Source organism: Benincasa hispida, chromosome 9, assembly GCF_009727055.1.
Source record: "Benincasa hispida cultivar B227 chromosome 9, ASM972705v1, whole genome shotgun sequence".
In the NCBI taxonomy this organism is placed as follows: domain Eukaryota; kingdom Viridiplantae; phylum Streptophyta; class Magnoliopsida; order Cucurbitales; family Cucurbitaceae; genus Benincasa; species Benincasa hispida.
The window spans coordinates 67,355,826-67,373,430 of record NC_052357.1 but is presented as its reverse complement, the minus strand read 5'-3'; the positions used below and the strand labels follow the sequence as shown (position 1 = coordinate 67,373,430).

Sequence of the window (17,605 nt, the reverse complement as noted above, 5' to 3'; positions counted from 1 at the left end):
TCTATTCAAGCAATAGATTTATTTAATAACACAATTATTGAATTATCAGAATAAGCGTCATTGTTTACATACAACGAGTTTTATGGCATAAAACCCAACAATTTCTATGTCCATCAGATATAACCAATCAATAGTACGATAACCCTTCACAAATGCTCATAAGTACGGCTGGGCTAATTTTTCATTTTGCCCCTGTAGTTACATTTAACTTCTTAAGTACCATTGATCCCTCCAATGAACAATACAACATAGTCCTACTATGTGTGGACACCTCTCGGGCCATGAGAAGGTGTGTGGCACCACATCGTTCAAGCCCCGGGATTAGCCCTTAAGGGAGTAATCTATCTACTTACCCGTACTTTGGTGTAATAGTGAATTTCATCTTGTGTAGCTGAGTTCCCAACTCCAAAATTAGACGAATTCCCAAAATGGTAGGTTTGAGTCGGTGATCTGGTCATTCACACCCACAAATCAAAGGACTGCTCTCAAAGGCAAGATTTCCTAACTCATTCAGAATTGAGGTTATGTTACCTATGGTCATCCTAGTGAAGTGAAGTCTCTATCATGAACAACGTTATACAATGAGACGTTAACACTTGGTGGTTAGGTCTTATACAAACTCTTTGTATAAGATGCCCTGCTCGCATGTCCCCACATGAATGATCAGGATCAGACCATCTGTAGCAAGTTACAACACTTGTAACTATTCTACAAAGTGGGTTGCATCCGTAGCGTTACTAGGATAAGGTTTTCCTCATATATTCATATACTACAGACCATTTTGGTTATCACTTAAGACATGATCCACTTGTATGTCTCCACATACATGCTTAAGTTACAAACGACAACCAGAGATTTTAGTTTATTGGTTCATGGTAAAGCAAATAAAACATCAAATGTTTATAGACAAATAAGTGAAGGAAATATTATATATTATACATCACAATCGTTTGTTCAAAACTATGTTTACAAACTACAAGACACGAGAGTTTAGGGCATCATCCCCAACAATCTCCTACTTATCCTAAAGTGAGTGGGGAGGGTGAGTATCCACAGGACCCGACTCAATGAGAATTTTTGCCAACTTTAATTTTACACGTTTGTATACGGTAAGTCATTAATCATAATGGTGTCCCTGAAAGGGTCATTTGTTTATAAAAAAAGAAAAAGAAAAAGAAAAAAAAGAATATACTAAGGAGTATGCGTGTTTAAAAAGGGTATTTATTTCAACTTGTATATAAAAATACTTTTAAGAAATAGTTGTCAAACATATGTGTACCTTTATTTGAAGAAGTTTCTTTTAATCACTAGTGTTTAGATAAAAATGAATTTTTGAAAAATAGTTTTTTTCTAAGTCAGTCCCCTTAATTTAATTACAACAATATATATTTTTTAAAATACACTTTCTCTTTCTTCTAGTTTTGTTTTCATTTGAAATTTGTTCTTTTTAACTATTATTATTTATTAGATTATCTGTTTAAATTCTCTCACTTCCCTTCTTTGCTTATATGTTTCCTTATTTTAGGAGAACTTTTTTTTTTTTTTTTTTTTTTTTTTTTTTTTAAATTTCTCCTAGCTGTAAATCGATCACTTCAAGAAACATCTCTTATATGCTTATTTTCGTATTATTATTATTATTGTTGATGTTATTATACAGACACATTTTTAATAAAAAATGAATAGTAAATAGGGCTAAAAAGTAAATTGGACTAGTTTTTTTGTGTAAAATAATAGCCGCCTGCAATTGTGTATTCAAGTATATTTTAAGCTATGCGTGGGAAACTCTAATTTAAATTAGTTAAAGTGACAAAAGTCTATATAACGTTTTATTTCAAAACCTAGTAAAATCGAAATATCAAATTATTAAAATAATAAATTAAATAAAATTATAATTTTAGTCAAATATCTATTTCAAAATTAAAAAAACAAATATGCTTCTGATTTTGTTAGATTATTATTTATAATAATATAATTAAGATGATAATTTTAAACTAATATAAAATTCAACTACTGATTAAATATAAGAAAATATTTCTTCCTAACCTGCACTGGAAACACAATTTTCTCAAAATCAAACTACATAAACTTGAGAGCCTAACCTCTAATCTTAACATTTACGGAAATCCTAAACTTGCGTGCGAAACGTTCCTAAATGGTTTCTTTTAGGCCTGATGTAAAAAAGACAAAAGAAAAGAAAAAAAGCCCAGGCCCAATAAAGCAAAAATAGACAGAGCAGGACCACCGGCTTCCCCAAACCCACTTCGCAATGAATAACATCATCAATCATCTCGAGGAACCGCAATTCTCTCCATTTTCCCGGATGCCAAACACTCCAGCAACATGTCGGGCGCCTGGCAAGACTGTGTTACCGACTCCGATCGACAACCCGACTCCGATCATCAATATTCCCACATCAATTTTGATTTCTTTTCCGCCATTGTTAAACCCAAGGTTTTTTCAATTACTTCTTCTCTCTTCTTCTAATGCCTATTTCTCCCAATCTTCTTCTTCTTACCTCCGCCTCTTTCTATTTCTAGGATTACTACAAAATCTTGGAGGTAGATTACGATGCTACAGACGATGACATCCGATCCAATTACATACGATTGGCTTTGGTTCGTTCTCTTTCTCTAATTGTTTATCCGCAGCTTTTCTTCTTCTTCTTCTTCTTTCTATCTACTAGCTTTTGATTTTTGGTTGGATTGTGTGTAGAAATGGCATCCTGACAAGCAGAAAGATAAAGACGGTGCTACTTCCAGATTTCAGGAAATCAACGAGGCTTATCAAGGTCAGTTGCGCGCCATAACCCTTCTCCGCCCCCCGTTATTGAAGATAAGCCCTTTAGAAATGGAAGTGACATTCACAATTATTATAGCATTAATTGGTTAGTTCTGCAGCATTGAGCTCGAACTTCAAGTTTGCTTGGTGCATTCACCAGCTGCAGAGCTATCTGAACTACTTTGAGAATATTAATTTTGTGTCTAATAAGTCACTAAACTTCTAATTTGGTGTTTAATAGGATTTGAACGAGTCATTGACAAATTCAAATTAACTTAAAAAAATTCCAATGGGGTCCTAAACTTTTAAATTATTGTGTAGTGGATTCCTGAAATTTTAATAATTTTGAAAGCTGATGAAGTAGGTTTGTAATCTCATAGTTCATGGACTAAACTCTTAATTTAACCTTCTATATTCAATGGATATCTAATCTATTATTTATTCATTTGATATCAATTAAAGACATGACATCAAGGAATATTAAAGCCACAGAAGATGGTTAAATATCTTTATTTACGTATTTATTTATAATTTTAAAACAGGCAGTAGCTGCTGGTAAAGAAAACCTCTGTCTTTCGTGTATGTTTCTACAACTATTAGTTTCATAGCGTCTTTTCCCATTTTCTCCTTGGGGTGGGGTGGATTGAGTCTTGAGAGGCAGAATTTTATTTTTAATTCTCATTTTTATAATGAAGCTTCAGTCTTAGCTTTCTAGAAATTACAGGGAAAGTTTTCAAATCTCAATCTTTGCTTTTGAATATGCTGGTAGATTGTGTATTCATAGGATCTTTGGGGTAATTCATTCATTTAACGTTTGAAGTTAAACACGCACTCGGACTTTTATTTTATATTATAGTCTTATGTTATGTGACTGAAGTGAAGAAAGGAGGCTGGGAATTGGCTAGAGGCTGTTAATGAAAAATTTGAGTTTAGTGAGTTGCTCTTCTTACAGAGACATATTTCTTGTTCATTAGCAAAAGAAGTTGAGTAAGTAGCTATCGTAAGAAGAACTTCTAAATACTTTTTGTTTTTGTCTTATTTTATTTATTTAGACATCCTAATTTTTTCTTGTCAATTTTGGACCGTGTGACGTACACCGGGATAAAAAGTTCGGTAAATTATCATGACTACGGGTCTAGGCTGTAGCACGTTTACAAAATGTTTATGGTACTATTTGCATTTAAATTCAATGGCATCCATCTTTTGCCTTGTTGGATTGTTTGTCACCTATGATGAGGAATTTCCAAATCCTACTGTTATGAACTTTTGTATCTTGAACTCCTGGCGAATCTTCCCTGCTCAGAATCAGCAGTTTACTTTATCTTATTTTCTATCTGGTCGAGTTTGAGTATTCATTTATATCTCTAGCTGGTTAGTGCATGTTCGAGAGTGATTTAGAAATGGTTAAACTTACTTTTGTCATGTTCAAATCACTCCAAAACATGTCTTTTTTCACTCAAAATTCAATTCAACGTTTAATTTTACACTTTTAAACATAATTTTTATACTATTAAAATTTATTTTAAATGATTAAAAGCATATTCGAGTAATTTTGAAAAATGATAAAAGTGATTTTAATGATTTTAGAATCACTCCTAAACATGCCATCAGCCTCTATCTAATGACGGGTGGTCCTATGAATCTATTGTTAAGTTGATATGATTATAGATACTGTTTGGTAGCACTTAAAATTTAAAATTCTAATTCAATATCGACAGTTTTAAGTGATCCTTCCAGAAGGCAGGAATACGATGAGAAAGGGATGCTGTATGTAAATGACGATAACATAGTGGTAAGAAATTTCCATCATCCCTCTCTATGGAATATTGTAATGTTTCCGGTGTAAGAGTTTGTTTAATTTTGAAAATAAATCATTTTGAAAAAAATTGAAGTGTTTGGTCACTACTCAAAATAGCTATAAACATAACTTTTTGGGAAAAATATTTTTTCTCTAGTCAATCCAAACGAGCCAACTATTTACTGCTACAAATTGAAATCTATTTGTGCAGGATTACCTCAAGCGATACAAAAGCCTTATTTTGACATGTAATGGCCTCGGTATGAAGTATTCAATTTGGTGAAATTGAAGTTCCCACAACTGCAAAAAGGCCTTTCTTGGTACGTTTTGGATATTTTTTTGGCCATCTCCCATAGTTGAATTGATCGGTCAAAAATGAAAGGGCAGTTGGGCTTATGTGACTTGTAACAATATAATGCATATTGTTGTAATACATGTAATCAAGGGATGGAGGCCTTTTATTGTGAGGCACTTTCCTGCTTCCCCATCTTTTCTTACTATGTACATATAACACTGACCCTTAGATTAGAGGGAGTGACAGAAGAGAATACAGGCCTTTCTGATTGTTTCTGGTCTTTTATTTTTCTCTCCAATAGAAAACGAATAGACGTGGACGTGAAGAACCGAATAGTTTTGACGAAGGAACTTGTGTCGTGAAATCTTAGCGTCGAAAGTTAGAACTTTTATTTTGTTAGTTCAAATGTAGTGTAACCGTGAGGAGACGAATAATTTAATTGTCAACTTAAATATAGTTTAATTGATTTAGACGTATGCTCTTTCATCAAAAGGTAAGAGGTTCGAATTCCTAATCTCGTGTTGAACTAAAAAGAATTAAAAAGAAGTTTTGATTGAATGCATCTTTTACTTTAGTGGTTGACAAATTGCTTGGAGTGAGTTTGACTTTTCAATGGTAGTATTATTATTTTTATTCTTGATACAAACGTAAAGTCGAGTCAAGTCATTGACATTTGATATGACAATAAAGAACATAGTTTAGTCAAGAGTTTGTTAGCCTTACGACTAAAAACATCAATTTTACTCAACCCTTATATTATGGATCATTTATTTTACAAATTAAATAAATTAAACATTTTCTATAAACATAATCGATATTAATCTAAGTGTATCCATTTTTGTAAAATAATAATTCACTCTTGATTTACTATCCATAAATTTATGGAAATGATCTTCATCATTTTAAAAATACAAATTAAGAGTGTGTTTGGAATACATTTTCAAGTGTAATTTTAAAAATAAGTCATTTTGAAAAAATTGGAATCTTTAACAACCACTTAAAATAATTTTTGAATTGTATTTTAAATAACTTTTATCATGATAGTTTAAATAAATTTTTTAAAAAAATATTTTTTTCTCAAATAAGTTCAAAGCCCTAAATATACCATAAAAATTTAAGAAGTACAAGGATTTGAACAATAGAGAAAAACTTCAAATTTATATACCAATATTAAATATTCACCTTAAGTTATATTACTAATCATACGAATTAGTGAGAGAAAACTATACCCAACAAGTATTAAGACCATGTTTACCAATCTGTAATGAAAATTGTTGTAATCTTTAAGATATTTTATTGATAGATCAATCACAATATGCGACAATAGCAAATGTAATTAATTGGTTTTTTTTATCACGTTTACTTAAAATTATGAATCTGTCACATCTTATTGTAATCTATCACATCTCACCAATTTGAGATCAAGACGACAACAGTAATAATAAATGTAGCATATTTGTAATTCTCATGCCATAAAAGTATAATAACAATAACCATAATGGTAACGGTAACAATATCGACTAATAGGTCTCACGTAATTTTGCAACACAATCGGATCGATCATTTTCCACGCCTCAATTAGATTGTGTTCTTCCATTACAAACTTGAAAGTGAACCCACATTTTATTACAATTACGGAACACAGGTAAACAACAACGAACGTAATCAAATAAGGCACACTTTCCAAATTACTATTGATTTATTACGTTTTCCTTTGGGTAAAGGAGGTCTAAAACTCATTAATATAGCATATGTATGATAAGAACACAGAGACATTGAGGCTTTAAAGTATGGTAAATGCTTAACTCACAATTAATTACTCTTCAGTGATCAACTCATTAAGCAATTCAAATACAGGCAACATTTTTCTCTCCCTGCAGATCAAATCAACCAAAGTAAACCAGGATCGAGGCTCAGGTTTGAAGCCCATCTCTAACAATCCAAACAAAGATTCTACTGCATCATTTACCATTCCATTGTTACAAAGAAGAACCAGCAAATTATTTGAAGTTGCATAGTGAGGTACAAACCCCCTATTTAACATCAGACCCAACAACTCAGTAGCCCTTTTCAATTCTCCTTTTTGAGACAGGAAATTCAACACAATCCTGTAACTGCCTTTGTTTAAATAGAAACCCTCAAAAGGAAGCTTCTGCACCATATCAAGAGCCTCTTCAAACCTACCTTCTCGGCATAGCCCTCCAAGCATCACATTCAATGTTACAGTATCGGCCCTGCAATCTCTGCCCTTCATCTGCTGGAGTAACTCTGTCGCCTCATCGACTCTTCCGGTTCTACATAGGCAGTTCAATAAAGTAGTGTAGCTGATTGTATCTGGCTTCATCCCGAGGCTTTTCATTTCATCAAAAACCTCTTTTGCCTCTTGCAATCTTCCCTCTTTACAGAAGCCATTCATTAAGACTGAGTAATTGAATACATTAGGGCTGCATCCATTGCTTTTCATGAACTCAACTATTCTCCTTGCACGGTCAACTTTCCCTCCTTGACAAAAACCATTGATCAGAATATTGTAAGTTAAGGCATCAGGCAAGATCTTATCCTTTGAAACCATTTCCTCAAAAAGTTCAATGGCTTCTCTAAGTTTTCCACTTTCACAAAGGCCACCTATCAGAGTTGAGTAAGTGATCAGATCAGGATAAGAGACTCTAGCACTTTTCATTTCCTTCACAACCTCAAATGCAGCTTGAAGATCTCTATTTCTACAATGGTGCTTAACTAAGATGTTGAAAATGCAAGTGTTTGGTCTTAAGTTTAGCCTACTCCTGGCATTCACAAGCAACTTCTTAGCTAGATCGACCCGATCGGATTCAACTAGAAGATTGAGACACGTGCTGATCGCTTTAAGAGAAGGCTTCTGACGAACGATCGATTGGATGGCATAAAACATATCGAGCACTCTTTCATGCATAGAAGACTTTGAAAAATGCTTCATGAGATCAAGGAATATACCCTCGTGTAATTTGCAGGTGTCATATGTCATTTGATGCAGAACTCCATCAATAGCTTGGAATTTCTTGGACTTAGCAAGCTTTTGAAGAATGCTTGCATAAGTGGCATTGTTGTGATTAAATCCCTTTTGCTCAGATACCATGTTGAATAATTCAAGGGCATGTTGAGGATCTCTTTCATGTTTGATTAACCTTACGGCTGTTTCGTGAGAAATGTAACTGGATTTGGATTTTTTCTGAACTTCTTTGGAGGTTGTAAAGAGTCTGGTAGGAATATTACTCTTGGAGATTATTGCTTTTGAAACACAAACAATAGCAAGATTCATGAAACGAGAGGAGAAGATGGCAAGATTCATGAAAAACTCCTAAACGGCGATATCATCAAAGAAAAATAAAATAGGCTAGCAAGAACTGGAAATTTTTCTGAACAATCAGACCATGCAATGTAGCTATACAAATCCATCCATAAGCTCGCTAATCCTACATCTTTGATCATATCTATCGTAAATCTCATATGTGTAGCGCTTCAAAAATGACAAATTCATAGCTAAATTGTAAAGATATTCGAATCCCCCACGCGTTGAACTCAAAAAAGGATTTTTTTTTTTAAGCGACAAATTCAGGAGTTTGCTTGTCCTGCTTCTTCTCTTCCTAGCGAGTAGAATCGATCGTTGGTTCGATCCCTTCGTTTTTTTATTCTTTTTTCGGAAATGGAACCAAAGAGAGAGAGAAAGATGGACTCGATGGTGAGAACGAGAGAGATTACCTAATAGGTGCGACGGTGATAGAAGGAGAGTCGAAGAGGCACGTCGCCGGCACTGATACGGCGTCGTTGGGGTGGTGCAAGAGAGTGAGGAGGTCTTGCCAGAACACTGCCGGCGGCGTGGGGAGAGGGTGAGAGAGAGAGAGTTGAGAAATCGGGAGGAGTTGTAGTTGTAAACTTGTATATTTTTGGCTACATTAAAAATGTTAAAATGCAAATTTATTCCATGGTCAATATAAAAGGGTCTGTCGGATGAATGACCCAAAAATTAGGTGAAAAGTGTGAAATGACCCAGTTTTTTAAAAAAATGCCGAATGACCCTTTGTTGACATCAAATTTGAGTGAAATTACCATAATATACTCGCATGCATGTGGAAAAGTAGTCTCGCTCTTTTCTTTTTTCACTCACAAATCACCATATCTCTCGCTCTAGCTCGTCTCACTCTTTCTTCTTTTTTCACTCACAAATCACTGTCTCTAGCTCTAGCCCGTCTCGCTCTCTCTTCGTTGCATCACTCATATAATCACTTCTCTCTATCGTCTCTTGCTCACCAAAATTGGTTCCATTGGAGCTGTTTGCATGGACTCAACATGTTGGAGAAGAAAAAGACGATGTACAAAGGAGAAGAAGCTAGAAAAGACGAAAACGACGTGCAGAGTAAGATTTCTCGCATCGGAGAAGAAGAGGAAAAAGAAAAAAGAATGACAATAATGTAACTTCATGTGGTCATGACATCAGCAAATGGGTATCTGAGTCATTTGCCATTTTCAACCTTTAAAATGGGTCTTTTGAGCAATTATCCAATATAAAATGAAAATTTGTTTTTTCTTTTTCCCCCCTTTTTAAGAAGAGACAATATATAAAGAAACTCAACAGCATGAACCAAGTTCGGGAGACGGACTATCCTTAATCAACGTAGAGGAAAGCCATCCCGAAAAATTATCAAACCAATATAGCCCACCGTCTTCCACAAAAGATGACCCAAACAACTCATCGACACCCTTTAAATTGGCAGCATACCGGGAAAGCCTATAAGCAACAAAGTTCCCAACACGAGTACAAAAAGAAAAAGAAACATGATAAAAGCTCTGAGCCAAAAGAAAGATATCATCAATAACAAAACTGATCTCAGACAAGTCAATCGAATCGCGAATCAAAATCTTCACTACATCCAAAGCATCTGAATCAACCAAGAATGTAGCATCATGAAGTGTCAATTGAGAGGCGCAAAACTCAAGATCTTCTATGATAGCTTGAGCCTCGAGAAACGTAATCAGTTGATTTGCAAAAATACGCTTGAGTCTAGTACCAAGAGAAGACCCAAGGGAGTCACGAACCACCCAACCCAGCCCTCCTCTGTTGAGAGAATCACTCAAGGAAGCATCAACTTTCAATTTTCAAGCATTAGGAGGGGGAGGATCCCAAAAACTATGACTTGCACAACTCTCCTCTTGCAAAACAGGAAGGGACATTCCACAAGAAACATGGACCCTATAAAAAAACCTCGTTAAAACCTTTGGAGAAGCATAGTCTCCCGAATGGTGCAAGCTGTTCCTATAATTCTAAATAGACCAAAGGATCAAAATAGCATCGCGGATCTCATCATTGGATAAAACATCTAACATCCCATCCCAGACGTCTGAAGCATGCCACCATTTAATGTTTTTGCTCAAAAATTGGCTTCGAAAGAGGAAAGACAACCACTCAGAAGCACTTGATAAGCTTGTAGGTCCAAAAAGCATGAGACATCGACTCCATATAATTCCTGCAAAACATATAGAAAGGATTAGTATCCACTCAGTAGTGAATAACATGAACTTTTGAGGGAAGGGCCTCATGGATAATCTTCCAGACATATAATTTAGCTTTGGGAATTACATTAATCTTTCAAAATGCTTCCAGCGAGAAGTAGAGGTGATCGAGCTTGGGGAGGAAGCACCAACGCCATCCCTAAGACTGATCGCCAAGTTGTAGGCGCTTTTAACCGAAAAAACTCTTTTAGAGTTCACATTCCAAATTATCTCATCTTGCAAAAAAAAAAGGAAAAAAAAAGGGACTTGGGATGGAGGCTAAGAACAAGCTTAGAGTCCAGATAATCCAAATTTGCTCTAACTAGATCCTCCTTCTAGAAGCCCCTTTCATCCATCAGACAACTCACATACTTACCTTTGAGACTGTCATTGGTCAGACAAGGGATGATGCAACCAACCCTATTCAACCAAGGGTCCCGATCGATGACAAAATTCGTTTGCCATTGCCAACTTTCCACATGTACCCTTTCTTAAATAACTCCTTACCCCAAATAATTCTTTGCTAGATGAAAGAAGGGTTACTACCAAGCGTGGAATTAAGAAAATCATAATCATGAAAGTATCTCCCCTGCAGAACTTTAGATAGCTGGATGTTTGGGTTCCTAACAATATACCATCTTAATTTAGCCAACATAGCTTGATTGAGTAAGATTAGATCTCGGAAACCCATGCCACCTTTATACTTTCTTTTACAGAGCTTTGGCCAATTCAACCAATGCGCTCTTTTTTCTGTCTTTAGTCGAACCCTACCAGAAGTTGACACATGCTCTTTTGATCTCATTGCAAATGTTCTTTGGTAAACGAAAGCAACTCATAGTGTAGAAGGGATGACTTAGGCAATTGCTTTGATAAAAAATTCCTTGCCCCCCAACGAAAAGAGTTTTTTTTTTTCTTCCAACCTTACAATACTTTCAAACCCTGTCCTTGACTTTTTAGAATATTTTATCCTTGTTTCTAACGTTTTGAGAAGGCATACCTATGTAGACACCCAGATCCTCCGTGTGTCTCACACCAAGGATGCTGCTAATGTGGCCAACACCATCCCGATCCATATTCTTGCTTGCCATGAAATTGGATTTATCAAGGTTGATAGTTTGCCCCAAAACCTCTTCAAACACTTTTAGACTTTTGCAAATTGTAAGACAATCACTGTCAGTAGCCCTGCAAAACAACAAACTATCATCATCGAAAAAAAGATGGGATATCGAAAGGCAATATTTATTAAGCTTAAAACCTTTAAAATTATTTAAGGATTCTTCCCTTGGGAGAATAGCAGAAAGCCCCTCCGCAATATAACAAACATGTAGAGAGCGGGTCACCCTACCTTAATCCTTTGCTAGGCTTAAAACCTTTGCAAGGATTATTAGTACTAATAAGCACAGAGAAAGAGACCGATTCAACACAGTGCATAATTTTTTAGATCCACTTGTCTTCGAAGCCTATATGTCTCATCATAGTGTAGTGCATGAGTAGAGCCATTTCACATAATCAAAGGATTTACTTGTGTTTATTTTCAAGGCCAATGGCCCTTCCCTACATTTCCTTTTGCTTTTTAAGACATGAATGCATTCAAAACCAATAGACACGTCATCAGTGGTAGACTATTGGGGTTGATGCTCTAATTCTTGTGGTTTCGTAGTTTGTAAATTATTTGTACAAACAAATAATTTATTTAATAAAATAAAGTGTTATTTTATTTGGCATTTAGTGTGTATTAACTCAAAATTAATAAACTAAGATCCTAGATTATTTCATATAGCTTAAACATGTATGTGGCGACATACAAGTGGATCATGTTTTAGTGATAACTTGAAAAGACTGTAGTAGATGGATAAGGCTGGGTACCTTATCCCGGTGACACTACATATACGCCCTACTTTGTAATTGTTATAATTATTGTAAAGTGTTACAAATGATCTGAACCTGATCATTCATGTGGAGACATGTGAGTGGAAATATTCTATATAAAGAGTTTGTATAAGATCGGACCATGAAAAGATTAGTCTCTTTTTATAACGTCATTACTTGAATAAACTTGCATTTCACTAAGATGACAATGGGTGACTTGACCTTAATCTTGAGTGAGTTGTGAACTCTTGCCTATAAAAGCAGTCCTTTGATATATATGAGTGATAGTGGCTAGTTTCGCCGATTCAATATGCCTACTATTTTGGGAATTCATCCGAATGGGGAGCTGTGAGCATAGCTACACAAGAAGGAATTCACTTCTTCATGTTACATAGGGTAAGTAGATAAATTGTTCCATTAAGGGTTGATTCTAAGTCTTGAACAATGAAGCGTCTCACCCTCTCACTGGCCAGATAGGGGTCTAATTATAATTAGACCATTATTAATTGTTCATTAGAAGAATCGATGTTACTTAAGAAGTTAGATGTAACTACAGGGGTAAAATGATAATTTTGACCCAATTGTAGTTATGAGCAATTTGTGAAGGGTCAACTTGCTCTTGCTTAGTTATATCCAATGGACACAGAAATATATCTACAGTATGAATAGTGCAGTTATCAGTCTTTAGTAGAGTGACCAATAGTCAATGAAGGTTAATTAATTTAATTAAAAGTTTAATTAATTAATTTCGTATCATTGGGGCTTCTAATCTGTAGGTTCATAAGGTCTCTTGCTAGCTCTATAAGGGTTTAATGAGAACCAATTAATTTTGGATTAATTTTTAAATGGTTCAAATTAATTAAATGGAATTAATCGTATAAGATACAGTTAATATAATGTATTTGAATACCTTATATTATAAAGTTTAGTGAAAAAGATAAATATTTGAATGTGGTTTTAATAGAAAGCATGCTTAGGTCTTAATGTTTATTGTTTTGTACTTCTTTGTTTTTTAAATTTCCTAAAATTAAATTCACTGACACAAGCAATCACTCGCTTTCACATCAGAAATTCGATTCCTTCAATTGGTATCAGAGCCAAATTGTATCTCTGGTTTTTTTTTTAATCAAAATCAAATAATTGGTGGGTTTTTACACTACATTGTGGATGTAGTTTGCAAAATTGAATGTTTTCAAAAGTGGCGATTAGATTTAATGCTTTAAATTTTTTAAAGTTGTAAGGGCCCATTGTTTTGGACATTTAAATTCATGCTATTGAGTCTATAAGTCCGTGTTGTTCGTGGTAAAGAGTTTTCTATGAAGGAGACTTCAATCCGGTGCAATTCTAGTGAAAAACGAAGAAGAATAGTAGCATTTTGGCCCAGAGCGTAGCTGCGCCCTTGCGTAACACTGCGACGCTTGGGAAAAATTGCGTAGAGCGCATTGACGCTGCACAAGTTTTTTTCAAGCGCAGCAACGCTCGCCACAATGCCACTACACTCCATAAGAAAAAACTAGACCGCAACGATGCTCTCTAACAGTGTCATTGCACTTCGAGACGTATGTGTGCGCGCCTATTAGTTTCCATATCATAGTTTCGAGGCAGTTTCAAGACAAGCGGTTTTTTACCTGTATTTTTGTTATTTAATGTATTTTATTGGTTTTAAATTAATTAAATTAATATAAGTGTTATATTAATTTAATTACTTAGGAGTGTCAATTTTTTGTCCAATTTTTACTGTTTAAATTAATTTTACATTTGATGTATGATTATTTTTATATATTGCATAATGTATGCCCTATAATTTAAAATTCTACCATAGAATTAACATTTTATATCATGCATTATATTTAATATAATTATTATATTATAAAGTTGCATGATATATCCTAAGCATGCTCATGCATCATATTAAATACAAATGTTATATTATCTAATTGCATGCATAATTAACATGTTCATGCATCATACTAATTATAAAAGTTATATTATATAGTTTGCATGATAGATGTGTTTACTTTTTATTAGTTTATAATATAGAGTTATATTATATAATGAAAATGAGAATGCATTGTGCATGATATTAATTAGTAAATATATGTGTTATATTTAATAAATATATGTAGATGCATGATTATAGGTTTTATTTATTTTCATTAATTTACTAGTGTTATAAGTTTAATGAATTAGAACTAAAATCTATAATCAAGAGTTGCATGCAAACATAGGTTAAAATTAATTCACCTAGACCTATGTTAAATATTTCTAATGTGATTATAAATAGGTTAATATTTTATTTTCTTTTTAATAGGATTAAATTGGAAAAATAAAGTTTAAATTTATAAAATAATTGTCTATAAGGGACCTTTGTCTAAGGAAGATTATGTCTAGTTGGGGTATTTAAGCTGACGGAAACGAAGCACCCCTACTTGAGAACCAACCTAGAAGGTGAATCATATAAGTATTTGATAAGCATGCTGTGATACCCCACACATTTGTTTAGCAATAATGTAATTTCAATAACTCTATTATTTAGAATTTCAGTAATTGTTATTAGTTGGAGGACATTTATGGAATTTTGGGCTTCAAGTGTAAGTGCGGGAATTTAATTGTTGGTGTGAAATTATTTAAATTGGAAATTAATGGCAGGAATTAATTTTTTTTGAAACGGAAAGGAATTTAATAGTATAAAACGGAAAGGAATTAAATGTAATTATATTTATTTCCTTTTTTGTTTTATTATTATTATTATTATTTTTTTTTTTTATAAAAAGTCNTTATTATTATTATTTTTTTTTTTTATAAAAAGTCAAACCCCACCCCCTTTTCTTCCTCACGTTCGTGAGCCCGTCCGACGCCGTCCAAAGCCGCCACGTCAGTTTCTTCTTCATGACCTCCGTCCACCACTGCTCAAGCGTCGTTTGCTTTTGCCGTCACTAGATCTATCGGGTAAGATTTTTGCCGTTTGGGTTTGTTTTCGATTGATTCTTGAATACTCATTTACTTTTGGCATCAATTGATTGATACTCATTGTGTTTCAACTTTGGATTCAAGTTTGTGAAGGTATTGAGGTATTGTTCAGTGAACTTGGAGTTTGTTTTAGCGAGTTTTGGTAAGTTTTATGCTTTGATTACCCTCTTGTGGATTAATTTTGGTTGTTGAGAAATTTTGGTAAAGTCATTTGGAAGTTATTTTTTTGACAAAGCTACATATGGATAATTTATTTGAGACACTGGTAGTAAAGTATGTATTTGATTCAAGCTTTAATCATGTATGTATTTAATTCAAGCTTTAATCATGTAAGCCTAATTTCAAATTATGATTAGGGGGTTGATTCAAGAATTTCATTCAAGATGAAGAAGAATTTGGTTTGCTAATTATTTGGGCTTAAAATTGGAGGTTTGGAAGGTGAATTCGAATTGAACCACACCTTAGGTAAGGTTATCTGGAAATATTTTGTAATATTTAGATGTTTGGAATATGGCCTTAACTATTAATTTTAAAACTTGGTTTTTGTTTAGGCTTGATTAAGGATTCAAGAATTTCACAAAGATTCAATTGCTTTTTGGTTCGACCTAATATCAAGGTAAGTAATCTTACTACTGGAACTGCCCACGGGCTAGACATTAGATGTATGCTAGCATGATAAATGAATGTTATGGCAGAATAATAACATGATAGACTGATAGTATAATATGATCAAAGTATGTTCTGGTACGAGATCCAAATTATTTATTTATGCACATAGACACTTGAATGCTAGTATGAGATGGTATGTGCTTCCATGGTTGTACTTGATCTGATGATGTTGAGGTATACATGTATGTTGTAGAACCATGATGTTGAGGTATATGTATATGTTGTAGAGCCATGATGTTGAGGTTTATATGTATGCCATAGATTCGTACAGTGATGATTATGATGTTGAGACTGTGCAAATGTCCTTACTGATTAGTTAGATGCCCATTAAATTTTGTGTTTCCTTCGGGATTCACCAGTTTGTGTTTCCTTCGAGATTCACCAGTTTGTGTCTCCTTCGGGATTCACCAGTTTGTGTCTCCTTCGGGGTTCATTAGTTTCTGTCTCTCTTCGGGATTCACCAGTTTCTATTTCCTTCGGGATTCACCAGAGGTAGTGGGCATACTTAACTACAGTAGGATAAGACTCAGTCTCCTTCTTGTTTCATGTGTATATGTGTCCCATGAGGACTAGAGCAATTTATATGTTTCACCAGAGGTGGGTATCTAGAGGACATAAATGCCCAGCCTGACCCCAGTAGTGGGATTACTTACTGAGTATTTTATACTCATTCTTTCTCATGTCTGTCTCTTATACACATCTAGATGTGTATAAGAGACAGGGGTATGGATGTACCGGCGATGGACAAGCGGAATTCGTGATCGAGCCACTGGGACTAGTTTTTACGCTTCCGCTCATGAGATTTAAAGTTCTTTTCATATTCCTCCTAACTTTTAGTATTGATGCTTAAAACTTACTTTTAAGAATTGTTTTTCAGACTTATTTATTGTCTTTTACGATTTATGGGTACCCTACTATTGATTTAGTATTTGAATTTAATGAAAGTCTTTTGAACTTACCTTATTTAATTAGCATTTATTTCGCCATAACTGAGTGTTGTTTTGAGTTCTATGTATGCATGTATTTAGTAACGACCTAACTTAAGTCCTAGGGAGTCGGGTCATTACAGTACTACATGATCATGTTTATTAAAATGTTTAATAAACAATAATCATATATTTTTAAACTATCCAACATAAGAGTTACATTTGGTCAATTTAACGATACACTTAGATAGATTGTTAGCCAGATTTACCGAAGTAACGAACCCTAGGTTTAAAACACATAGTGGGAGGAAAATGATGTATATGATATGTCAATTTTCCTACATGTTCTCTCTAATAGTTCATACCATGAGATCTATGCTCGGTCTCGTGGCACTGTTTGCTTGTGTCCTTTTAAGGAAGGTGTTTGTATGGGCCAATACCAAGGTGAACGAAGAAAGTGTTTATAGTAAGTGGGAGAGGGACGTGTGTCAACACATCCCACAATCTTCTTCATTAGTTTGTAGTAAAGTTTCATGCTTGGCCTTGTGGCACCTTTGTTTGTGTCCTCCTAAGGAAGGTGTTTGTATGAAATTTTACTCAAATTCCAGAAATGGATAGATTGCTTTAGTTTTTTCCCCAAACGGGTTTTCCCTACGTTTGACTTATTTGGGTGGAACTCTAGAATCTAAAATGAAGGGTTGTACTTGTGAGAGATTTTTAAGTAAGTTAATAATTTCTTGACCGAACAATGGTGATTAATGTTATTCTAGTGTAATG

The 17,605-nt window shown here is 34.2% G+C and overlaps 2 protein-coding genes across 2 annotated transcripts; one reads left to right on the top strand and one right to left on the bottom strand.

The window, feature by feature from the left end:
- The first annotated feature begins 2,259 nt into the window (after nt 1-2,259).
- On the top strand, nt 2,260-5,154 carry LOC120084945 (chaperone protein DnaJ-like). The gene is made up of 5 exons (XM_039040757.1): nt 2,260-2,451; nt 2,538-2,615; nt 2,713-2,788; nt 4,497-4,570; nt 4,788-5,154. Exons 1-5 carry the CDS (start codon nt 2,341-2,343, stop codon nt 4,857-4,859), a joined length of 411 nt encoding a protein of 136 aa, XP_038896685.1. The 5' UTR covers nt 2,260-2,340; the 3' UTR covers nt 4,860-5,154.
- Nucleotides 5,155-6,646: 1,492 nt separating this feature from the next.
- Nucleotides 6,647-8,788, bottom strand: LOC120087301 (pentatricopeptide repeat-containing protein At5g18475). The gene has a single exon (XM_039044255.1). The coding sequence runs from the start codon at nt 8,194-8,196 to the stop codon at nt 6,688-6,690; it is 1,509 nt and encodes a 502-aa protein (XP_038900183.1). The 5' UTR covers nt 8,197-8,788; the 3' UTR covers nt 6,647-6,687.
- Between the last annotated feature and the right edge of the window lie 8,817 nt (nt 8,789-17,605).

Coding starts and splice junctions, on each gene's coding strand:
- LOC120084945 (XM_039040757.1), top strand. CDS start 2,341: ATGTCGGGCGCCTGGCAAGACTGTGTTACCGACTCCGATCGACAACCC. Junction 2,616..2,712: donor ATTACATACGATTGGCTTTG/GTTCGTTCTCTT, acceptor GATTGTGTGTAG/AAATGGCATCCTGACAAGCA. Junction 2,789..4,496: donor AATCAACGAGGCTTATCAAG/GTCAGTTGCGCG, acceptor CAATATCGACAG/TTTTAAGTGATCCTTCCAGA.
- LOC120087301 (XM_039044255.1), bottom strand. CDS start 8,196: ATGAATCTTGCCATCTTCTCCTCTCGTTTCATGAATCTTGCTATTGTT.